Source organism: Ctenopharyngodon idella, chromosome 7, assembly GCF_019924925.1.
Source record: "Ctenopharyngodon idella isolate HZGC_01 chromosome 7, HZGC01, whole genome shotgun sequence".
NCBI classification, from domain to species: Eukaryota; Metazoa; Chordata; class Actinopteri; order Cypriniformes; family Xenocyprididae; genus Ctenopharyngodon; species Ctenopharyngodon idella.
Window position 1 is genome coordinate 1594719 of NC_067226.1, and position 26314 is coordinate 1621032.

At 37.3% G+C, this 26314-nt stretch overlaps 1 protein-coding gene across 2 annotated transcripts in view; it reads left to right on the forward strand.

The window, feature by feature from the left end:
- si:dkey-172j4.3 (diacylglycerol kinase delta) overlaps positions 1-26314 on the forward strand; it is a 74691-nt gene that overhangs the window by 32857 nt on the left and 15520 nt on the right. Inside the window, exons 1-11 of one of the 2 annotated variants that reach the window (XM_051900700.1) lie at positions 6161-6359; positions 19379-19489; positions 19593-19673; positions 19839-19943; positions 20729-20861; positions 21135-21241; positions 21321-21446; positions 21721-21823; positions 22691-22850; positions 23104-23212; positions 26172-26311. In XM_051900700.1, coding sequence (XP_051756660.1) covers positions 6183-6359; positions 19379-19489; positions 19593-19673; positions 19839-19943; positions 20729-20861; positions 21135-21241; positions 21321-21446; positions 21721-21823; positions 22691-22850; positions 23104-23212; positions 26172-26311 — 1352 coding nt within the window. In that variant the 5' untranslated portion in view covers positions 6161-6182. Of the gene's footprint in view, positions 1-6160; positions 6360-19378; positions 19490-19592; positions 19674-19838; positions 19944-20728; positions 20862-21134; positions 21242-21320; positions 21447-21720; positions 21824-22690; positions 22851-23103; positions 23213-26171; positions 26312-26314 lie in introns of those variants that run through there. The other variant, XM_051900701.1, reaches the window with a different exon arrangement.

A 26314-nucleotide genomic window follows, 5' to 3' on the forward strand; every position in this document is an offset into this window, starting at 1 on the left:
TTAAACTTGGGTACGACATGCATGTAGACTGTACGATCATGACACCTATTGACTCGTAGGCTACGATGCAAGATTCTATAGAAGAATAAAACGTCATCAGCATGCGCTAGTGGTAAACAAAACACCATGTTGAATCACACTTTGGCAGTTGTAGCTTTTATGTGTGCTGAAAAAAGGAAGCGGCAAAAGAAGAAGGGAAAAGAGCTTGAGGTAAGCAGTTTTAAGTTTTAGCGGCATGTCGCGTTGATTTCATGTCGCATTTTCATTGGCTGGCCAGTAGACGTAGGTCGTAGCAGCAAACACACTGTGCGTTGATCATGCTGAATTTCTGACACTGTCAGAAAATGATCGTAGGCTATCTTTGGTCGCAAAACTGTGAAAAGAGCTGTCTTTGAACCTCTCTCACTGTACGACATAGGACCACTGATTAAGAGCCACGATCACAGAAATCGGCACTATTGTTTCACGATGGCAATCTTTTGTCTGAGACAGCCAAAAATTGTGCAGTGTATCCCGGGCTTAAAGTACTTATGTATTTTGACAAAATTAAATTTAAATATAAATTGCAAAAAGTTGATTATATTTTACTTTACTGAACATTTAAATGAACAACATATTTGTTTATACTTGTGTTTCCCCTTTTTTTACTACAAGGACTTTTAATAGAATGATCAGTCACATGGCATATTTGCATGCTACAATTTAAGGTTAAACTCTAAATGCTCAATCTTGTTAAAAAAAAAAAAAAACTTTACATTTTAACTTTTTTAAATAAAGTTTAAGAAAAGATTTTCTTCTTTTACTGACAGCATTTCAACCGTTTAAACCTGTCCAGCAGACATATTCCACTCATATGTGTGATGAGGTGGTCAGGAGCTTGTGTGAGGACTGGAATGTTGTTTGTGGAGGAGTTTGAGGAGGGACAATGGGCACTTTAGCGGAACGCCACTCATCTCGCTGCCGCAGAAATGGCTGGCGATTGTTCCCGTGGAGACGGCACAAGCGGCAGAGCACTCAGGGTTGAGGAGCATGTCGTGACTGAGCCCAGCATTTGCGTGTATGTCATAAGGGAGCAGCAGTGACAGGACTTCAATCAAAAGGCCTTTGTTCTGTCCAGCGCTCATGACACGATCAGCAGGTGTTCACTTCGTAGGTGTTGTCACCTCTGTGGGACATCTCAATCCCTTTCTTCCTCTCCCTCAGCCTCCATTCACACTGTGTATGTGTGGTGCACACTGTGTTTCTTTAGTCATAATCTCTTCTCTTTCTTCTAGCCTTGCTGTTGTTTTTATCATAGTATTGATTGTTAAAGGGATAGTTCACCCAAAAATGAAAATTATCCCATGATTTACTCACCCTCAAGCCATCCTAGGTGTATATGACTATCTTCTTTCAGACAAACACAATCCAAGATCTATTTAAAAATATCCTTAGTCCTCCAAGGTTTATAACAGTTGTGAATGGAAGGCCAAATTCTGAAGACAGAAAAAATGCATCCATTCATACAAAAAATTAATCCATACAACTCAGGAGGAATAATAAAGGCCTTTTGAAGTGAAGGGATGCGTTTTTGTAAGAAAATTATCCATATTTAAAACTTTATAAATTCAAATAACGAGCCTCCGGTGGACGACCATACACATACTGCGCACATCAATTTGGGCGGAAGAGCAACCTTTGACCTGACATTATGACGCAATGACACACGCCGAGGTGCAGAGGAGAGAGCAAAACAAAACACTAGTCACAAATTAGAAGTTTAAAATGAGAAATTTTAAAGAAAAATGTTGGACGATTTCAATATAAGAGAAGAGGAGCTTGAGTTTGTTGCCCAGCCATATTTGTTTTAACCGTGAGAGGCGTCTAAGCTTATGATACTCCTACATCCATGCGTCATACATCGCATCAGAGGATTACTCATTTGGCGCAAGTCGACTTGCGCATTCTGCGTGCGGTCTTTCGCCGGAAGCTAGTTGTTTGAGTATATAAAGTTTTAAATATGGATATTTTTCTTACAAAACGCATCCCTTCACTTCAAAAGGCCTTTATTAACCCTCGGGAGTCGTATGAATGAATTGTTTTTATGGATGGATGCATTTTTTCATATACACCTAGGATGGCTTAAGGATGAGTAAATCATGGAAAAATTTTGATTTTTGGGTGAACTATCTCTTTAATCTGGAATTATTCCTTATGTTCATTAATGTGTAGTTGAACTTTATTTATTTACACTGTTAAAGAGTTGGATTCTCATGCTAAACGGCCAAAGTTTCAAAAAACGAGTTGGATGTATGACGGAGTATTTCTGTGCCAAATACACTCCTTCAGGATTCGTATAAGTTTCGGAAAGTTTTTTTCGCAAAGTATGGCCCTGTATGAAGTCATAAAGGGCGGAATTCCTTGTATGGGCACTTCTCTCGGAAGAGTGCATGCTCGCACCAACTAGAGAGAGAGCAAGAGCGCGCCCATTAACGTGCTTCATTCGTGTTACTTGCTCGAGAAAGATTTATCATTTTGTGTCTAGACCACGAAATCATCAATGTCACCAAAGAAGTGTGTTTTTGGTTGTGAGGGAAAGATAACCTTGTTCAGCTTACCAAAGAACCCAGTGTTGAGGAACAGTGAATGCACTTTGTGGAGTTGTGCATTTCGGTGGCAAATATTTTATAAACAAGGCCCAAGGCCCATTTTATAAACAAGTTTGATGCTGGATTTGCAGATCATTTGAAATTGAAAGATGGAGTGGTCCCAGCGATAAAAGATCCTGTGTTGGAACTGCAGGCTGTTAAGTAAAACTGCATCATGTTTTGTTGGCAATCATGTGCATATAATGTAAACAACACAAATGTATAGTGAATCAAAAGTTATCCAGGGATAATGCGATGATGTATTGTGTGTGTGTGCTCGCGACTCTTTAGCTCCGCCCACGGCACGCCTTCAGGAGCTTGACGAAGAAGAATCGGTACAGCTTATCTGTCTTTTATAAATCTGATAAACTAAAGACTCTTCAGAGATATGAAGGTTGCAATAACTACTCTATAGGTACTCAAGATTAACATGAGATTGGCGGAAACTGTGTGTGTTATGTCCCCTTTAAATTTGTTTTCATACAATAAAATAAGTACAATAATTACATTAAAGAATCATGCCTTTGTATAATGTATTTATTTATTTTGTATTTTACTTTTATTTTATTTATATAACATTTTATATTTATATTACTTGCAGCTAATACTATTAAATTTGTATCTAAGTATTATCCTAGTTTTATTTATTACATGTTCTATTTATGTCATTTTTTTTTATTTATTACATCTTTATATTTATCAATGCCTTGTTGAATTGTATTTTATTTTCTTTACATAACATTTTAAATTATAAATACTGACACATATTCAAATTTTTATTTTTCCTATCACTGCTTTTATTGTATGCATAGATTTTTTTTTTCTTTTGGGCAAAATGTTATTCTGAAATGATTATTGAAAACAGTTTTGATCTGCACTCTTTTTTTTTAAGACTTTCTTCTCTTCCTCAATTAACCTGTCTTCTTTTCATTACTTCATTGTCTTCAGTCTCTCTCTCTCTCTCTCTCTCTCTCTCTCTCTCTCTCTCTCTCAAGGGATTATGTGAATCAGTCCCAGATTTGTGGCGTATGCTGGAAGCAGTCGTCAGTAATTCTGCAATGAGATTAGAGCGATCTCTCACAGCAGCCTTGTGTGTGTGTGTGCATGTTCATATGTTCTAATTTTCCAAAGTGTCCTTCGACTTCCTCTTCTAATTTTAATCATTATAGCACACTAAGGTAATCTACGTTTGGTACCAGTCAGGTTTAATCAGTATAAATACGGAAGAGAATTTCTGCTGTGCATCCACTGAGGGAATCGTGTTGACTCTGATGCACTAAATCTGATGCCGGGTTCATTAGGTTTAATTTTGCAGTGGGCTCTTTCTCTCCATACACAGATTAGCTGGCTTAGCTCCATATGTCGTGTGACTCTGCCAATCCCCCTGCGTTTGTTTCGCTCTCTCGCAGGAAGTGACAAAGCATTTCATTTCCTCTCCAGCAGCAGGTTGCCTTTAGCCCAGCATGTTGATGTGGGAATTTGTGTTGATTTATAGCGTGTATGTGTGTATGGCCTGGTGGCCCTTCAGATCGCCCATCTCCTCGCCAACCAGGGGGCCAGTGTAGTTGCTATGACAACCCTGCATGCCATCATAATATCATGGGCCGCCATGTAACATCAGCTGTGAAAATGCGTATTTCACATGTGAAATTGCGCCAGTGTGAACGTTGTGTTTGGGTATGTAAATGTGTGTGTGATCAGCACACACTTTTGTATATCAGTGCCACAGAGACAGTAAGACAGTTACAAATAACTGCAGTACTGCTTTAGCTCCAGCAACTACCGCCCTCTAGTGTCTTCACAATTAACTGCAACCCACAAATGCTCTCATTCATCCTATTCTCATAAACAGAGCCATAAGGGATGATGTGTTCCTTCATTCAGCCTTGCACTACAGTAAGGAGATGTTTTATCTCATTTCCAGGCTGTAAAACAGCAGACACATCAAGACAGGGAGGTTTAGAGTGACAGTAATGTGAACTGAAGATAAGGTAGCACTTTATTTTACAGTACAGTTTCGCATGAACATACTATGTACTTATTGTAGTAATGACACTAACAAAGCACTAACCCTGAACCTACCTCTAAACCTTAACTTAACCCATGTAGTTACCTTACACTACTCAGTACTTTTTGTCAGTACAAGTGCATGTACTGTAAAATAAAGTGCAACCAAAGATAAAGAGAATGGGTGGAGGTTTGTACAAATACAAGATAGAGGAACAAATTCTGCTGTCAAAGAGATGAACATATCGTTTTGCTCATTACAGTGTCTCCTTATCCAGCACTCACAAGAGAATCACATTAGAGCCCACTCTTCATGCTTCACTGTTTGTATTTCTGGCTGTATTTCCGTCTTTTTCCACCACTCACCAAATGCATCTTGCTCATCTTTTCCACATCCCACCTGTTTCTAAAATGGACACTTCTAGGCATGTTCCACAGCCAAGATGTTTACTAGATATTTCTAAATGTTCCACTTGTCCGTATGCTTTGTAACATCTGATTGCATGCATCAGATGACAAATAGGACATTTATTTTATGCTAATATATATATATATATATATATATATATATATACACACACACACACACACACACACACACAAAACCAGTAACATTGTGGAAATATGTTTACAATTTAACTCTCATGCACTGTTCGATTTGTATGGTCTTGTTGGAGCAGGTCAAATTGACCCTAATTGGATTCAGGTACAAACAATTAAGTTTGTTTTAATATCAATACTTTTCACAAATTAAAAAGTATAAATATCTGAATTTATGATTTATAAAAATGCCACTATTTTTAAGACGTCCCCTCCCCCACACCTGTGGGACGTTTGCAATTACACATATCTTAGTCTAAATCTGAATTAATCTTGACGAACTATATATCATTTTTACTCTTCTGTTTTCTGCATATATTTGATCCAAAAATACAACAAAAACAGTAATATTGTGGAAATATGTTTACAATTTAAAATAACTAGCATCATTACCCCAGTCTTCAGTGTCACATGATCCTTCAGAAATCATTCTAATATGTTGATTTGCTGCTCAAGAAACATTTATTTTTATTATCAATGTTGAAAACAGTTGTGTACATTTTTTGATACTGTTCAAAAGTTTGGGGTCAGTAAGAATTTTTTATTTATTTTTTAAAAGAAATTAAAACTTTTATTCAGCAAGGATGCATTAAATTGATCAAAAGTGACAGAAAAGGCATTTATAATGTTACATTTTTTTTCTGTCCTGATCCTATAGGAACATCTGTCTTGACCTATAGGTGCTTGGGATTTCCTGTAGTTCTGTGAATAAAGACGCTTACCAAACCAGTTTTTCTAGTTCTTAATATAGACCTTTACACGTCTCTGTGTGTTTTCATTCTCAAATGGTAGGTCTGGGCGTAATAGGATGGGCGGTCTTATCACTTCACCTGTAAGAGGAAGTTCTTTTTCAAAAGAAGGCGTGTCTTTCAGGTGCAGCACAAAGGAAATCAGCATGTTACTGTGTGAAAGTGTATGTGTACATGTCGATGGCTGAAGGGACCCATCATGCCCGGGCTGTGTCCAGGCAGTGTGTGTTGCTTTGCTCCACTCTTGTTCGGCTGTGATGGGGGTGGGCAGGGAGATGTCAATCGCTTGAGAGAGGAAGACTTTTTGGAAACCTCCTCCAGCAGTTCAGTAAGAACAACAGAAGGACAGACAATCTGCAATAGCGTCTTCTCACAGGTTTGGATAGGCTATTCCTTATATTACTGTGTAGTTTTCTCTAGAATGAGCACTGCAAACTGTGTTTGTGTGATGTTATATTAGTGATTATGTGATTTATTTGATTGTGAGACTCATCCTGGTCTCATCTGTCTGATGATCTCTTCCTGTCACGAGCGGATTCATGATTGGCTTTGTGCATTAATGCATATGTGTATTGGCTTAGATTTGTATGAGACATGATGCAGGATGTGTGTGTCTGTGTGTGTGTGCATCATAAGGTTTATCTGGGCTAGCAGGACATGGTTGTTTGTGCTGATCTGATTACCACAGCATTAATGCTAAGCCTATAATGAATGACAGAATTGGGCAGTCTGGACAGTTAAAGACACATGCATATGTACTGTTTATGTTATTTAATCAAATTTATGCATGAATATAGCCATGATTGCATGGGAAAATCACCGATTTACATTTATGCATCTAGCATAGTGGTTCTCAACCAGGGAGCCGGGGCCAAAAGGGGACCTCAGCAAACTTCCAAGGGGGCCTCAAGATGACTTAAAATTATTTAAAATAAGACAAAACAAGCATGAAAAAAAGCTGAAACGACTAAAAATCAAGATATTTCTTATTATTTGTTTTTTTATAACAAATATACATTTTTCTAGGTATGTCAAGCTCTAAAATATTTTATTGGGTAGAAATTGTGAATGAGGGGGGCCTTCAAATATTGTTGTGGACAATAGGAGTGCCTTAAAGTCAAAAAGGTTGATGCTTTTATCCGAAGTGACTTACAATAGAGGAACATAAGCAATTTGTCTCAAAGCCATCAATATTCAGTGTACAATTGTGTACATTTATGTTTGTATTCAAATTAGATATTTTTAATATCTCAATTGTTTCTCCTAGATGGAAATTGGATTAAATTGAGGGCTTAAGTTTTTTCTCATTCATTCTCCTTAGACAAAAGCCTTGTTCAGATGGAACTGGTCAGGGAAATTCAAACATCTCTTTGTTTTTCTTACACAGCCTATGGAAAAATTAAAGTCCAGACAAGAATGTATATGATTGCAGTATATAATTTGTTTGCAATGTTTTTTCCTTTATCAAATCCGAGTGCTGTTCAAATGTAAAAAGAAAATTAATCCATAAGAAGAGTCCAGTCACAGACCGGGTCATACCTGACCGCTCAGCGCTGAGTATGATCCTCACCTTAATTAATTCCATGAAATCACAGACATCCTAGGTTAATAACTGCAACTGAAACATTTGTTTAGAAGAATAATCCCATTTTAATAGTGCTAAAGATCTTGGTAATCTTATATGTGTCTCCTGTATGGAAGAGATCTCAGTAATGTAACAAACTGTGCTGGGATTTGTCATGATGCCAAAACAGATGTCAAACCTTTCTTATCAGATTCTTCCGAGACCAGATTATGTGAGCTATGCTAACCACGTTAATTTTATAGCTCTGTACTCCTACTGAATGTTAATAATTAGATAATTTTTATTTCTTTTTTGTTTCGTTATCCCCATAAGTTATTTTAGGAGAAACTTTTTATACCAACTGACACTTAAATGAAATATTAGAGAACTTGATTAAGTTTTTCAAAGGGATAGTTCACCCAAAAATGAAAATTCTTTCATCATTTACTCACCCTCAAGCTGTTAAAACCTGTATGTATTTCTTTCTTCTGCTGAACACAAAAGAAGATATTTTGAAGAATGTTGGTAACCAAACAGTTGATGGGCTCCACTGACTTCCATAGTATTTTTTCCCCCATATACTATGTAAGTCAGTGGGGCCCATCAACTGTTTGGTTACCCAAATTCTTCAAAATATCTTCTTTTGTGTTCAGCAGAAGAAAGAAATACATACAGGTTTGAAACAACGTAAGGGTAAATAAACGATGACAGAATTTTTATTTTTGGGTGAACTATCCCTTTAAGCTATAGAATGAGTAAGAATGACCACATGGACCAGCATCCAAAATTATTTGTTATTGTTAACTACAAACCCGATTCCAAAAAAGTTGGGACACTGTACAAATTGTGAATAAAAAAGGAATGCAATAATTTACAAATCTCATAAATTATATTTTATTCACAATAGAATACAGATAACATATCAAATGTTGAAAGTGAGACATTTTGAAATGTCATGCCAAATATTGGCTCATTTTGGATTTCATGAGAGCTACACATTCCAAAAAAGTTGGGACAGGTAGCAATAAGAGGCCGTAAAAGTTAAATGTACATATAAGGAACAGCTGGAGGACCAATTTGCAACTTATTAGGTCAATTGGCAACATGATTGGGTATAAAAAGAGCCTCTCAGAGTGGCAGTGTCTCTCAGAAGTCAAGATGGGCAGAGGATCACCAATTCCCCCAATGCTGCGGCGAAAAATAGTGGAGCAATATCAGAAAGGAGTTTCTCAGAGAAAAATTGCAAAGAGTTTGAAGTTATCATCATCTACAGTGCATAATATCATCCAAAGATTCAGAGAATCTGGAACAATCTCTGTGCGTAAGGGTCAAGGCCGGAAAACCATACTGGATGCCCATGATCTTCGGGCCCTTAGACGGCACTGCATCACATACAGGAATGCTACTCTAATGGAAATCACAACATGGGCTCAGGAATACTTCCAGAAAACATTGTCGGTGAACACAATCCACCGTGCCATTCGCTGTTGCCAGCTAAAACTCTATAGGTCAAAAAAGAAGCCATATCTAAACATGATCCAGAAGCGCAGGCATTTTCTCTGGGCCAAGGCTCATTTAAAATGGACTGTGTCAAAGTGGAAAACTGTTTTGTGGTCAGACGAATCAAAATTTGAAGTTCTTTTTGGAAAACTGGGACGCCATGTCATCCGGACTAAAGAGGACAAGGACAACTCAAGTTGTTATCAGCGCTCAGTTCAGAAGCCTGCATCTCTGATGGTATGGGGTTGCATGAGTGCGTGTGGCATGGGCAGCTTACACATCTGGAAAGGCACCATCAATGCTGAAAGGTATATCCAAGTTCTAGAACAACATATGCTCCCATCCAGACGTCGTCTCTTTCAGGGAAGACCTTGCATTTTCCAACATGACAATGCCAGACCACATACTGCATCAATTACAACATCATGGCTGCGTAGAAGAAGGATCCGGGTACTGAAATGGCCAGCCTGCAGTCCAGATCTTTCACCCATAGAAAACATTTGGCGCATCATAAAGAGGAAGATCAAAGAAGACCTAAGACAGTTGAGCAACTAGAAGCCTGTATTAGACAAGAATGGGACAACATTCCTATTCCTAAACTTGAGCAACTTGTCTCCTCAGTCCCCAGACGTTTGCAGACTGTTATAAAAAGAAGAGGGGATGCCACACAGTGGTGAACATGGCCTTGTCCCAACTTTTTTGAGATGTGTTGATGCCATGAAATTTAAAATCAACTTATTTTTCCCTTAAAATGATACATTTTCTCAGTTTAAACATTTGATATGTCATCTATGTTGTATTCTGAATAAAATATTGAAATTTGAAACTTCCACATCATTGCATTCCTTTTTTATTTACAATTTGTACAGTGTCCCAACTTTTTTGGAATCGGGTTTGTAAAACTAAACTATAATAAATTAAGCACACTGATTTTCTGTGGCGATGGGTTATATAGGATTAGCATTTATTAGCTCTCTCATCTCCGCTGATTCGGTCACCAGCCAAAACCCATCATGCCATCGACCGATGTGTCCTGGCAGTCTATAGATTGGATCACACATATGTCTACAGTACATGTACATATCTCTCAAACGCCACTTCCTCCTGAAGTCTGCAACACACTCTAATGTGGCAGCTCATTCAGATTTAAATGCATTAATTTTAGCATCTAATGAACACTAATATCTAAAACAGCAAGCTGACATGGTTGCAGCATTAGATGCTCTCTTGGGTGTGTGGGGGGAACATCTATCAAATGACCATTTTACCGTTCAAAGAACTCTCTGTCTTTCATGCTCCTCAGTCTCCTTTGGCTAGCTTCCTCTCGTTTAGGACTTGAAAGCATTTCTTTCTCCTTTTCTCTTGCCGTCTGTCTCTCATATGCCGATATGATGCAATGATGCTCTTATTTTTAGACAGCTTTTTAGATCAATTAAAGTTTTAATAAATTTAATTTAACCACGTATACAAGATTTAGGTGAGATCAAATACAAAAGTTTTGATTTGGACATTGCAAAGCGCATATCAGTGAATGTGGAGGGCTGTGGTCCATGTCTATGGGTACAGCCCTTCATAACATGCACATTCATTATAGTGATATAATGTGTCAAATGATGTATTTATTCATCATTTAGTAAAACTAATATGAACAACCTGTGAATTGTATGTGTGCAGCAGTTTCCATTAGCACACTGCATGTTTAGGATCTGACACTGTTACTGAATGAGTCTTGGCTTCTCCAGGGCGACACCTCAGAGGTAGTAAATTCTCAGGCTGTGTGATTTAGTCTCTAATTAGATCGCACATGCACACACAAAATCGTAGGATGTACTGCAGGGGCTGTAATCAGTTCATTAGGTTAATTACTAGCTGTGAAAGGGACTCATAGTCTCTGTGGGCGCTTTGGGTAATTGGTCTGGCTCTAACTCAACTTTAACCAGACTGTGCCATCTCACCCAGACTGTTTTATTAGACACACATACACATACATACAGAGCCTGGAATCAAACACACTGCATATTAATCCGATCTGATCTTAAGGACTGTCATTTTGTACGGTAAGTGATGCAATCTGATCTGTTTGTTCAGAATGTGTAGTCAATTTCCGGTATATCTGCATCAGTTGCTATAGTGATGTAAGCGTCAGTGCAATGTCAAGAGACTTACTCATGACAGCTGAGAGCAGCTGCCAGTGAGGATGGATAAATGAAAATTTTGTTCTGCTCATATATGAACTCACAAGGCACATGAGAGAACGTGACAGAGGCATTGCTGACTTCAATGCACAAGTTTGCTATGTGAGAAAAGTGTAAGTGAATATGAGGGTGTTCAGACACAGCTCCAGACAATATTGAGTAGTTTGTATAATGTTACATAAAGGTCATAAAAGCCTTCTGTGGAGAGCAAAACAAAATTTAAGTCATTATTCACAAAAATATTATTTGAAATACAACCTGACCTTTCAGACTGACATATTTGTAAAAAATCTGATTGGATTTCAAACTGTATATGGCTGTGATTTAAAAATCAGATTTCATTTGGTTCTCTGCTATAGACCGATGAGTCAGATACTGTATGTCCAAATACATCAGATTTTTCCTGCCTGTCTGAACAAAGCTTTAGAGGTCTCAGCATCAGCCCAGTTCTGTAATTATTTATGAAATGTCCAGAAGGAGCAAAAGAGGATGTTTTATATGTGAATCAACGAGGGATTTCTTAAGGGAAAAAACAGTCTGGGTTTTTGATGATTAAGATCTGTGCTTAACAAAGAAAGTGTCTTCATTATTTTTTATAGAAAAATATCAAAACAATGTTGACCTATGTTTCTGGGTAGTGCAGCTTATTGCCCTGCATGCTGTTAGTGCTGCACAATGTTTGTTCACGCCTTTGGAACGCTGACTGTTTGAATGACAGCTTTGTTTGCTGACAGCTCATTGGTGTTTCCGTGGCAACTGATAGATAAGGGTGATTGACTGAAATTGAGCTATGATTTTCAGGTGATTGTATTCAGCCATTCTAAGACACAGTGCTGAAGCAGTGCTATTTTTTCCATTAAGGTCAGAACGGGTAACATGTATACTATATTTTGATTTACTCATTTTAAGCATTTGGCAGTTAGGTTATGTCTCACTCACTCACTCTCTGGTTGATTTCTTCTAAATGGACACTTCATTAAGATTCCCTGCATTTGATTTTATTTATCTCTCGAATGAACAAAAGAATGAATTTTTTGGAGTATACACATTTGTTCATTATGCTTTTATTGCACTGGGATTCAATATTTTGAGGACTATATGCTTTATTTTTCATTTTCTCCAATTGCTCCCTTACATATTTATCTTTCTCTCTCTCTTTCACTATCACAAATTGCATATTTGCTACAGGGTTGGAGTCACATTATAAGTATAATGACAGATGATTGTTCTAATAGCTGTACTGCTTTGACTTAAAAAGACACTCAGATACACTTCAAAAGCAATTCAGAGGTCAGAGGATGACATATAAATCTCAGTAGTTTTTTTTAAAAGAAGTCTTTCAATAATATTTCTTAAGCAAAAGCCATAGTTTAGAAAAAAGTAGGTTTATTTCAGAGCAGAGAAAACCTGAATTGAACTAAATTATAATTATTTTTCACACCACAGCAGCACCACAAGGCCATGCGTTTGCATGGGAACAACAGACTAGTGCAGTGGTTCTCAAACCTGTCCTGGGGTGCTTCTCATTTCTTATTTGTGCATTCTCGTTTCCTTTCCTCGCATACATTTAAATTATTCTGACAGATATGAAGGGGGAGGAGAATGAATACGTGCGCCAGGTTTCTCGACGAGAAAGACTTCCGCAAAGGATACACCTGTGTATCCTCACTCATAGTTCTTCAGGAAGCTTCCACACTCCTCGTTCCTCACCTCCTCATGGTGCATTTAGAGAATTGAGATGTCCTTCAAGATGGCTGACTTCGATCAGTTTCCGGGTCACAGGCTGGAGGATGTAGGCGCGGGGAATCGAGGAAGCATAATTTGAGTATTGAGAAGCACCCCTGGAGTACCACCAGCCCTGCACAATTTGTATATCTCCTTATATCCAAAGAATATACACTGACAAGATGCGAAACTCAATAGAACGTTCCATTGCAACACCGGCACCCAGCAGCAGCCCTGCGTTTCCGCCATTTTGGGGTGAAAGCGACTCGGCAGTCCAATAGTTTCTATTGCAATAACAGCTGCTTTGTTAAAAAAAAAAAAAAAAGTACATTAAAGCTAAAATCCAACCTGAATGAACACAGAATAAAATCTCTAGTGATCATCAAATCCTTTTAACAGTTTATTTTACAGACTTTGTGTTTAAGTCTTCCACTTTTTTCAGAAAACCTTTGCTCTCTAGAAACCCAGTCAGTTTGGGTTAAAATTCTTTGAAGTTCAAGTATTAGCATTATAAACACTGAATTAATACCAACATATGAAATTAAATTAAGGACATGCATCAGAAAAATTGGGAATGTTGGACAATAAATATATAATAGAATATAACAGCTTGACAGAAACTGTTTTTGTCCGTTAAAGCAAGACTATGTAAACAAAAAAACACAGCCACTCTGTCCAAAAGTGGCAATTATGGGATAACAGACACAGCAATGCATCATGTTCTGTAAGATCATTATGTTTGTAGCGTGATCCAGTGGATTAAAACGTATTTCCGACCTAGTGGAGTAATTTACTATTACTATATTACTCCACTAGGTCTGCCTATATATGTTTTAATCCGATGAATCACGCTACAAACATAATGATCTTAACTTTATTAATTATTAATTTACTATTAATAGTAAATATGTAAAGTTGCATAAAATGGAAATACTCAAAGTAGGCTAACTACGTTACCTCAGATGTGTAATGGTTGGATTCCACAACTGATCACATAAAACATATATAGGTAAAGACAATACAACTTTTACTGCAGGTGTCATAAAATTTACTGAATTTAAGAAATGTTCTATTGCGTTTCTGATTTGGCTGTGAGATTCGCTGATTTTGGGTGCGTAAGATGTGATGGATTCTATTGTCCTAGTGGCATTTTCACCCCAAAATGGCTGCCGCGCTACCGAAGCGCCTCCTCTTGGCTGTTACCCAAAAACATCTTTGCTATATCTGAGACACCCATTTCAGGCCTTGCAGTCTCTACTAATGAGCTCATGAGTTGAACCAGGTGTGATAGATGAGACATACAAAATCCGCAGGGCTGGTGGTACTCAAGAACAGGTTTGAGAACCACTGGACTAGTGGATCTAATCAAGGGGTGAAGGTTTGTCTGGTTAGCTGTGACTGTTATTTCCTTCTGATAGATGGCATAAACAGTGTTGGGGGTAACGCATTACAAGTAATGCGAGTTATCAGATTACTTTTAACATTACTTTTAAATACAAAAAAAATATTTGTGATACTTTTTCAAATAAGTAACAAAAGTTAAAGTCTGAAAGTTATAAGTCCCATTTATAGTCTGACAGATCTCCTGTCCCCATGTTTAGAGAAATTGGGAGTAAGTGCAGAGGTGTTGTGTGCACTGTGTAAACGTGATGGTTATTGTAGCTCTTGACTAAATGTGAGCATACATTTACTGATCTCATTTGCACAAAACAGAGTCATCATTCCTCAAAATGAATAAAAACAGTGAAAAGCAATCTCAGAATATTATTCAAATCAGCAATAATTAAATATGTCAAATTACACAAATATACTTTGGCCCAGTTTTACAGACAGGTCTTTGATTAAGCCAGGATTAGGCCCTAGTGTAATTAGGGCATTTAAGTGGCTGTTAAAAACATGCCTTAGGAAAAAAAAAAAAAAAAACATTTTGTGTGCATGGTGTGCATCTTGAGACAAAACAATGGCACTGACATACACTTGCACTGAAGAGTTGCTTTCAATTAAAACAGCTCAGACATGCATTTTAATCTGGGACTAGTCTTAAGCCTTGTATGTGAAACTTGGGGTGTCCCTGGCAACTAAGCAAGGCAGAGGCAATAGTGGCAAGGAACCCAAACTCCATCAAATGACTTCCAATTCAGGCGTTTGTTATTACGACATGTCACGCATTCAAGGAATCATAAAAGTCACCTAAACAAAACAAAATAATTATGCTGTGAGCAATAAACCCAAAATATCAGATTTTTTTTTTTTTTAAATAGTTCAAAACTAGTTAAGTGATTTAGTAAAGTTAAAGTTAAGTGATTCAACAACATTTGCTAAAGACTTGCTTACCGCTCACTGATTTCTCTTTCTCTCTCTTTATAAATATCAGTGTTTCTGACATATTTTAAATCAGTATGCCCCTGCCAACATCACAACTCTTACCAATGAAATGGCAGCATCCAGTCTGTGTACTTCTGGGCCACATACACTAGCCATTGAGATAAATGGGAATGCTGACAGATACCTCTCCAGGTTTTATATCTCCTTGGATCTAATCAGCTTTGCTGAAAGGAATCATGGGATTTGTAGTTCCAGCTCTATGTAGGGCATTGCAGAGGCACTGTGCCCTTCAGACGAGAGAGATGACAAAAAAAGAGGATAAAAAAGAAAAAGGAGAGAATGACAGCAAACAGAGAAGGGAATGAACAGGGAGAGCCGAAGTGACGCAAGAAAGAAGAGAGAAATGAGAAATAGAAGAGCAGGGTGAATACAGAAACTGAGGATTTGAGAGGAACTAAAAGAGAGAGAGAGAGGAGGATTAGGAGAGGAAGAGGTAGAGATTAAACAAAAATAGCAATCATTGTGAGATTCCTCTGAGTCACCACCTGACATCACTGTGTGTGTGTGTGTGTGTGTGTGTGCGTGTGTGTGTGTGTGTGTGTGTTTGTGTGTGTGTGTGTGTGTGTGTGTGTGTGTGCGTGCACGCATTTTTGTGATTTATGAGGACACAAATTTGAATAATGACATAGGTATTACACTGATATTACAACGTAAACATGAAATATGAGGACATTTCATGAGCCCTTATATTTAAAATAGCTTTAAAAACATACTAAACAATGTTTTATTAAAAATGTAAAAATGCAGAATGTTTTCTGTGATGGGTAGGTTTAGGAGTAGGGGTAGTGTAGGGGGATAAAATGTACAGTTTGTACAGTATAAAAGCCATTACGCCTATGTAATGTCCTCACTAAGATAGCGAAACAAACCTACGCACGCGCGCGCACGTGTGTGTGTGTGTGTGTGTGTGTGTGTGTGTGTGTGCTTGCACACTGTGATGGATCAGAGATGTCCTCATCTTTTATGAATGTGAAACCAGCTCTGTTCTGAAAGGATGGAGTGAGTGATGTCTGGGTCTGATGTTTGTCTTGCTGTACAGGGAAGCTTCACTGGCAGATATCCAGAAGTTTAATCCTGCATGGTCACTGTGATTTTGACATGTTCCTGGATCTACATATTTTGTTGATCCTGGAACAACATTCCTGTCCAAAAATGTAGTTCTAACCCTATCCCTACCCCTAAATCTAACCCTATCCATAACTTATCCCTAAAATCAGAGGGAAATGATAGGTGAATAACAGTGATGTAAAACCTAACCTAACCCTGGTTGTAAAAATCTGATTGGTTGATTGAAATGTTGATCCAGGACATGTTGTACTTGGAGGAAATCACGTTCACCAAGCTTACACACACACACCGCCATACAGTATTTTGTCATATTACATACACATTTTTTAATGTCTTTTTTGTGACTTTTATTGTTTTTTGACCTAATTGTATTTTCTAGAATATATATGCTAACCTTTCACTTCTAAACCTAACCCTTGCAAAAAAGGATTTTTTGTTTCCATAATGTAATTGATTTTAGATTTTACTGTCCTTATGGGGAAATTTGGTTCCCACAAAAATAGCAAAACCTGACCCTGAACATGCATACTATATACTTATGTTATTTTTTTATTAATCTTAAAATAAAAACCTTTGACTAAACCAATCCCTTCATCTACTTCTCCAAGGAAACATTATTTAATTTATGCTATCAAATGGAGGTTTGGGTAGATTTAACTACCTTCTGGGGGCAATTCACATATATTTATGAGCCCTGCTGAGAGTCATGGTGGAGAAAATGAGACACCTTTGAAAGGGACATAGAGAGTATAATCACCTGCAAAAGTGACTCAGAGGTTACATTGACATTGCAGCTGAATGTGGCTCAAATCCTTACATGTGACCTAACAGATCACATTGAAATTAACATTTTAAATTCTGATCTGAGACATTTTTTTATGTAAAGCTGTATATCTGATTTTCTTCAAAGTTGACAGTGTGAGCAGTTGTGATGAAATTCAGGCCGTTTTTGGCAATTTAACTCAAAATTCAATTGCACTACTGGTTTACCCTTAAATCATAAAATAATTTATGAATTGCATTATATGAATTTTTACACAGAAAAGTAAAAACACAATTGTTTAAAATATATTGTATATTCAATTGACTTTCATAAGGCCTGAAATGTGACAATTGTTTTAAACTGACAATAGAAGTTAAAATGTTAATGCTAAAAGTTCTTCTATTTACATATGATAAGAAAATATATATTATGTAACATATCAGGGTAGTTTGTTTAATGCATTATGGTCACATTAGGAGTGTGTGAAAACATAGCCAGAGAGATACAGAGATACTTTCTTTCCCACCAAACCAGCTTCCGTCTCTTATTGTCTCTTTGTGAATTCACTCCCTTCATGTGTTTACGTCATCATGACTCTTGGCAGATTGCCTGGCTAGGTTACTCACTTTTATTTCCTTAGTGATTAGCAACAGCACTCTCACCCTCCTTGTTTTCAGCATGATAGAACCACGAGAGACAGATATGCTGTCTTTTCTGTCCCATCAGCCTGTCTCACTGCTGACCGAGCTGCTGGCGGTGTTCTGTCACGATACACTCATGAAATCAACATCTCACGTCATCAGAGGGCACAGAATAAGCCCTGCATGTTTAGAAAAGGACAGACTGCATTGTGATTTGATTTTACTGCTTATGTGCCATGAAGTACAGCTGTATTTGATGACTTCTTGAAAGTCTTTTAGCTGCTCTGCCCTTCAGACCAGAATTGTCAATGTTTATGATGAAAGTCAGAAATGAATTGAAGACCTAAGCATGATTTGGAGATCCATAGTGAACTTTATGGAAAGGTGGCAGCTCCTCCTTCAGTGTATTTGGCACTTGAGTCAGGAATTTTGCTAGGTGACAGATCAGGTTTTATTATATGCTTACTGTAACGCCTTTACGATAAACCAGTATTTTCTTATAAACAATTAAGGAAGGGGAGAAGGAAAGCGTTACAGAGAGATCAAACTGTTTTGATGGTGTTGTTATGGTAAATCTGATAGAGGCTCATAAATAGTTTTACCAATAAACATGCAAGTTCTCATAAGTGTTTTCCCCTGAAGTAATTGGCAATTTGTGTAAAAATCTGTTATCACACTGTAGTGATAAGTAGAAATCTCCACAGTATTCAAACATATCATTAACAAAGCTATTAAAGGGATAGTTCACCCAAAAATGAAAATTCTGTCATCATTTACTCACCCTCCAGTTGTTCCAAACCAGTATGAATTTCTTTCTTCTGCTGAACACAAAAGAAGATATTTTAAAGAATAATGGTAACCAGACAGTTGACGGTAGCCATTGACTTCCATAGTATTTTTTTTTTTCTTTTTCTTTTTTTTTTCCATACTATAGAAGTCAATGGGGCCCATCGACTGTTTGGTTACTCATATTCTTCAAAATATCTTCTTTTGTGTTCAGCAGAAGAACAAATTGCATACAGGTTTGAAATAACTTGAGGGTGAGTAAATGATGACAGAATTTTCATTTTTGGGTGAACTATCCCTTTAAACAACTCATGCATGTTTGTTTAATACATATTCTGTCTAATTTTATACTTTCGTCTACCAATAAGAGTATAATCATGTTTAAAACCAGAAAGAGCATAAAAAAGTCCACCAATTCCATCTGGACCTGGTGATAAGCCATTGTTTTTGAAGTACAGGATTGTTAATTCAAGTTGGAGCCTCAGGGGTTTGTGTGTTCATTTCTTATAATGATTTAGGATAACAAACAGAAAACTGAATTTCATACACATGCAAAAGAAGCAATTTATGAACACCAGTAAATCCACTGGGCTGTGAAGCAGTTTCTAAAAATAGCCAGTTCTAGCATGGCATGAAAATGTTTCATTATAAAAAAAAAAGTAGAGATACATGAACACTATTACAACAACAAATCACATTGTTGTATTTGCAATGGCTGTCTTGTACACATTTTTAATTTCTTTTTTCTTTGTCTGCATTGTTTTGTAGAAGAGTGTAAAGGAGGGTCTTCTACTGAAACAGACCAGCTCTTTTCAGAGATGGAAGAGGAGATATTTTAAACTGCGAGGCAGAACTCTCTACTATGCCAAAGATTCAAAGGTAAAAACATGGTCCCTCTGGGGTACATTGAACCTCAGGTGGTGCTGAATATAGGTGATTGTTTGATTGTTGGTGACAAAAACATGCTACTTTATTGTTGTAGTCTCTCATATTTGATGAGGTCGACCTCTCAGATGCCAGCGTGGCCGAGACCAGCACCAAAAACATCAACAACAGTTTCACAGTAAGCAAAACCTCTTTTCATTGGCTTTATCAAAACCTAGCAAACAATTTTTTAAAATATGTCTAGATTTATGTTGGTATCTCACTAAATTTTGAGACACAGCTCCATTCATTAGTTGGTTCATTTCTAGCTCACACTTTTTATATGTCTCTCGTTCTCTCCCAGGTTATCACTCCATTCCGTAAGCTGATGTTGTGTGCGGAGAGCAGGAAGGAGATGGAAGACTGGATCAGTGCTTTGAAGTCTGTACAGAAATGGGAGACTTATGAGGTCAGTGTCTGAACCTTCACCTTTAAACCCATCCAAAATCATTTAAAGGTTCAGTTAAAAATTGTCTATATATTGTAATTATTATGTTCACAACTTGTAATAATTACTTCAGTGAGCTCATTCATTCTGCCTAAAATGAATACATTATATAAGCTAACTACGTGATTTGTATATGTACGTTTCTGAAATAACATTACTTGGACACAGTCACCTCTGATAATAACAGATCACTCTAAATTGTAATGTAGGCACAAGCATTTTCTGTAAAGCTGCTTTGGAACGATATGTATTGTGAAAAGTTCTATACAAATAAATGTGAATTGAACTGAATTGAATGTGCATCTCAAAAAATTGCCTACGACCTATCTAAAGTATCCAGATAGAAATTTGTTGCTCATTCTCAATGGGAAAGTGCCCAAACAAAATTGCTCTGCAACATTGCCCGGCAACATTGCTCAAAAAGTTGCCCCGTGTATCATCACATCATCACCTTTATCGTGTCAAAAGTGATAATACTTTTGGTCACTGTCGCTATGGTTACTGGTAAGAGAATATGGGCTTGACTCCCATTTGCACATTCATACAGACTGTTTGAACAGGACATTTCGAGACTCACACCTGTAAGTAAATGCCGTTGTCAATCCCAAAAACTGGCAGTGTGAACATAGCCTCATTTTGAGGCCCCATTGGAAGCTTGCTGAGGCCCCCTGGTTGAGAACCACTGCAGATCTTATTATTTGGATGTGTATAGTGCAGTGATGTTGACATGATTTTACTGATCACAGGCCAGTCAGTTTAACATGGAGCACTTCTCAGGGATGCATAACTGGTACGCCTGCTCTCACGCCCGGCCCACCTTTTGCAACGTGTGTCGAGAGGCTCTGCCGGGGGTCACCTCTCATGGTCTTTCCTGTGAAGGTAAACATAAACACAAAGCTTTTTTTGTATCGTCTAAGTGTTTCATGTTTCCCATATTTCGCTCTCTTATTCTTTATGAACAATTTGTTTGAATTTTTCCTTTTGGTGCCATTTACTTTTTCATGCATTGTTTATTCTGCTCGTAGAACGAACAATGACGTTGTTTGTTTAGAGCGTAATCAATGACTCATAAATACGAACAATGCCCTTAACCTGTTATCACGTTCAAGTGATGATCTATTTAATGTCATCTTTTCTCTAAATGTGTGTTAGTGTGTAAATTCAAAGCCCACAAGCGCTGTGCCGTACGATCCACAAATAACTGTAAGTGGACCACTCTGGCGTCCATAGGAAATGACATCATTGAGGATGAGGATGGGGTAAGTGAATCTTTTAACTTCTACTTGCATATGGTCTCAGTGGTATTCTGTACCTAAATTAGTGTGTTTGTGTGTACAGGTATCAATGCCTCACCAGTGGTTGGAGGGGAACCTGCCGGTTAGTGCTAAGTGTGTGGTGTGTGACCGAAACTGTGGCAGCGTCCGCCGACTACAGGACTGGCGGTGCCTCTGGTGTAAAGCCATCGTACGTCGCCTTCCTGCCCACTCTGTAAAACCGATTACAGTGCTGTATATCACCCACACCCACAATATTGCATCATACACACTTCACTCTGTAACCATAACAACTAGAAATACCACATAAACACCCAGAGTTTACAGGAAATAATATGACATCATATTTATACAGGTGTGTTTTACTTTGTGTAACCAGTGTGTCTCCATCTGTTACACCGATGGGTATTCGGCTGTCTGTGAGTAGCTATTAATGTATCTCTCTATACATTCCCTGTGTGTAGGTGCATAATAGCTGTAAGGAGCAGTTGGGAAAGGTTTGTCCTCTGGGTCAATGTAAGGTCTCCATCATTCCACCCACTGCACTCAACAGCATCGACTCTGACGGTAAGGGTTGCCCTGGCAACTGCATCAGCTTAGCCATCTCCATAACGCATTGTCATATGCTTTTTGTTGCAAATGACATTATTTAGATCAAACAATATTTTTCAAAAATGTGCTGTTCTTTTTAACTTTCTATTTTTTCAAAAAATCCTTAATTAAATGAAATTAAATATATCACGGTTTCCACAAAACATTAAGTAGCACAAAATTAAATATAATAAAATATAAAACAGTAACTTTAAATTGTAATATTTCACAATTTTACTGTTTTTACTGTATTTTTGACCAAATAAATGCAGCTTTTGTGACTTCTTTCAAAAACATAAAAACATCTTACAGAACTCAAACTTTTGCATACTGCTTTTGCATAACATGGGCTGCTTTCGAAATCGCATACATTGAATCTTGAGTAGGTACTTATTTTGAACAAGTGATTACTTCATGACCACTAAAAAAGTAAGTTCTTTTGCCCTTATCACGTGACCTACCGGTGTCAGTTGCGTCGCTTCACTGCCATTCATAAATCCTCTCCTGTGGCCTCATGGGATAGTAAAGTGTCCATCGTATGCACACTTCAGAATCTCGTCGGAAAAAGTAGGTCATCTGGGTACTTTTCGCCTACTCTTGTGAATTCGGACATGCTTTTTTTTAATACTATATAGTTGGAAAGTATGCGATTTTGGATGCAGTGAAAGTCATTCTTGATGTTAGTTATGTTCTTAAAGAGACAGTGGTTAAAGATGGTTACATTTCAAAACATGACACCCCTCCCAAGTTCTTTTCCTCTCCTCTCCTTCTCTTATTCCCACTCCCTCTCCCCCCTCTCCTATCCCTCCATTGTCCTTCTTCATTATCCCTTGCTCACTGCAGGCTTCTGGAAGGCCACCATTCCATCCTGCTCGAGTCCTCTACTGGTGCTGGTGAACAGTAAGAGTGGTGACAACCAGGGCGTCAAGTTCCTGCGCAGGTTTAGGCAGCTTCTGAACCCTGCGCAGGTCTTTGACCTCATGAACGGTGGCCCACAGCTGGGGTAAGATCAATGTCTGCTGATAACATGCTGCAATATCAATTAAAAGACTTTGTAAGGCAGTTAAACTGTCTTCACAGTAGCTTAGCTTTTAAAACAACCCAACATTTTTATATAATAGCTGTAACATTCTTAGTGCGTCACATGATGTACTTTTAATCTTAGTGCAGCTTTTAATAGTATTCTGTTTTGTTGGCAAAGTGAATTTGCCCTCTGGACCATATTTGTTGTGTTAAATTTTTGTTTATGTGTACAGGCTTCGTCTCTTCCAGAAGTTTGAGACCTTTCGTATTCTAGTGTGTGGTGGAGATGGGAGCGTGGGCTGGGTTCTTTCAGAACTGGACAAACTCAGTCTGCACAAACAGGTCAGAATAACCAGAATAAAGTTCTTACATTTTAATGAAAGATTATGAAAACGTGCACTTGGGGTGTGCAGCGGTGTCATATCTGTATCTGTATTTGTAACAATCTTAAAAATTATTTGTATCTGTATTCGGATAAATCCGGAAGTGGGCTGGGTTTTAACTGGAAGTTTGTGAAATTAACATGAGAAGCTCGTTTTAAATGTAATTCTGTTTCCTTAGTTTTCATTTAACAAATGCCTTGTATAACTCATAAAATTATTATTATTTGTATTATTATTATAAATATAACATTTATTGAAATATCATGTAGTTAAAACAATAAAACTAAATATTAAATAAAAGGGGGAAAATCTTTATTTATTTACTTTTTTATTTAATCATCCACAACCTCAAATAATAGGATATAAAATAGATGATTATAGAACATGAAAGAAAATACTCAATAGTTGAAAATTGCTAAAAAAACTTTTACTATCCATACAAATTCAAACCTGAACAAATTATAAAGTATATGTAAATGTTTGCCTTCTCCGTGAGAGAGTGAGACAGATAAACATATCATATTGTACAAGGTTTAAAACATTTAAATAAACATATCCAGTAGTAGAAAATGTGTATTTTGTAGTATCTTAGTTGATATTACTCTTGTCAAAGCTCTGATTTCTAAGAGACACTCAGAGTGTCGCAGCTATTTGATTTGTGATCACGCTGTCCTTATTTCATTCATAAAGTTTACACTTATTTGTGTATCATATCGTACCTTGTTGTAGGTTTAAAACATTTAAATAGACTCAGGGTATCCATTAAAAAGCATTAAAAGTCATTAAATTAATTTTGCGAAAATTAAGGCCTTAAATGGCATTTAAAAGGCATTAAATTTTTTAGATAGTTTTGAAGAAAAATAATACTACTAGTTTATTTTGAATAAAGCCTAAATAATTAATAACTTTGATTTGCTGTCGCAAAATATGTGCATTGGTGTGATACGCACACGGAACCAGTTTGGTAATTGCCTCCGGCCGGTGCAAAATTGCTGTAACGCCGGTTTGGACAGCGGCGGGCTGGGACCTGTAGACAGAAGGCTGCATCAGTGTTGCCAACTTAGCGCCTTTTCAGACCCCTTTTGCGACTTTTTTCTAAGAAAGCGCGTTGTGACGAATATAGCGACTTGTTAACCTGATCTAGCTTCCGAGACCCGCTGGTACTACCGCACGAGCGCGAGATTTTGCTTTCCTGTCGCAGGCGCACCTCTCTGGTTCAGCAGCGCATTCAGTTGAGGATGTGCGCTCTGTCAGAGAACGAATAAAATAGATACTATTGCTTCTAACCTGAGTGTACATATAGCCAAAATCACAGCAAATGTCTTTATCTTATGTGTATGGTGATTTTGTCAGACAACGTCTCGACTATAAATCTGGATTTTAGTGCTGTTATAACATGTCAGGGCTCGAACTTTACTTTCCCGACCGGACAAGGACCTGATTAAAACGTCAATACCAAAAAACAAAAAACAGCAACTTGGGAATTACCAAAACGCGAGAATGACTGATTTTACTACATTTAGTGTAAGTGGCGATCGATAGTGGATAATAATAGTCTGTATAATGTACTGACGGTAACAAGGTTGCGCTGTTGAGACTCGCGCAGCATCTGGAGGAGAAATGGAAACATGAGCGAAGCACACACAAAAAGAAATTCCGTTAAACATACTGCGGTAAAAATTCAAAATGTAGAGCTTTTATAACTTGATACAGGTAAGCAAAACCAGACAACCAAGAATGCTGTTTTCATTACTGAATGATTCAGCGTTTTGAACGAATCGGCTGAGTCAAAGATTCATTGACCCATTCATAAACAACTGTCTCATTCTTGGATGAATCAGCCATTTGAATGAATCGTGAATGAATCAATGACCCACTCATTAAGACGGTTACTTGCTGCCACCTACTGGTTGTTTAGTTTCATTTTTAAAAGTATTATTTCCCCCCCAACATTTCATATTTGTATTTTCAAACAATATTTAAAACAATCCCATAACATTATTTAATGCAGTTGTAATCAATCAAAAATATGCAGATTTATATATGTCAAAGCTGCAATATTCTGAAAGGATATTGCTTCAGAACAAATTTATATTTCCACCACAAAAAAAACTTTTACTCGTACAAGTGAATGGCCGATTTACGTGTGTCCACATGACAAGGCTTAATGTCGAGCCCTGTATGTAATCTTAATGGGCCGCGTTTCAGTCACCATTTCATATTGTCTGACAACAAAAACAGAAAAAATATATAGATGAAACAATTTTATTAGGAATTTGGCTGTATTAAAATATATTATGTGAGCAAAAGGGTAGCAGCAGAAGGCAAACAAATGTAAAGGGCTGACACTTGGCAGAATGCGAATACAACAATGACATGATGAATTTTCTAATTGCCTTATGTCGTCATCTATCAACATTTAGCGGCATATATATATATATATATATATATATATATATATATATATATGGCATTAAAAAATTGCCATTTAAAAGCATTAAATTAGATTTGATGAAACCTGTAGAAACTCTGCAGACTTATCAAATAGTAGAAAATGTGTATGATATAGTATTTTAAGTGATATTACTCTTGACAAAGCTCGCAGCAATCTGATTTGCGCTCGGGTTCGCATACAGTTTACTCTCTTCTTTTTCTTTTTTTCTGAAAGTAATTAGTATTTTTATTCATCAAGGATACATTAAATTAACAAAAGTGACATTAAAGACATTTATAATGTTACAAAAGATCTCAAATAAATGCTTCTATTCATTAAAGAATCCTGAAAAAATGATCAGAGACTTAAAAACTCTTGAACGGTATTGTACATAGGGTCCATTTTTATTTTGTGTAATCTTTAGCTCTTGAAGTAGCCAGAAGTACACTCTTATTGTGTTGTGTTGTGTTGTGTTGTGTAACAGTGCCAGCTGGGCGTGTTACCGCTGGGCACAGGAAATGACCTAGCGCGTGTCCTGGGATGGGGAGGACTCTGTGATGATGATGCTCAGCTGCTGCAGATACTGGAGAAACTGGAGAGAGCTACAACCAAGATGCTGGACAGGTG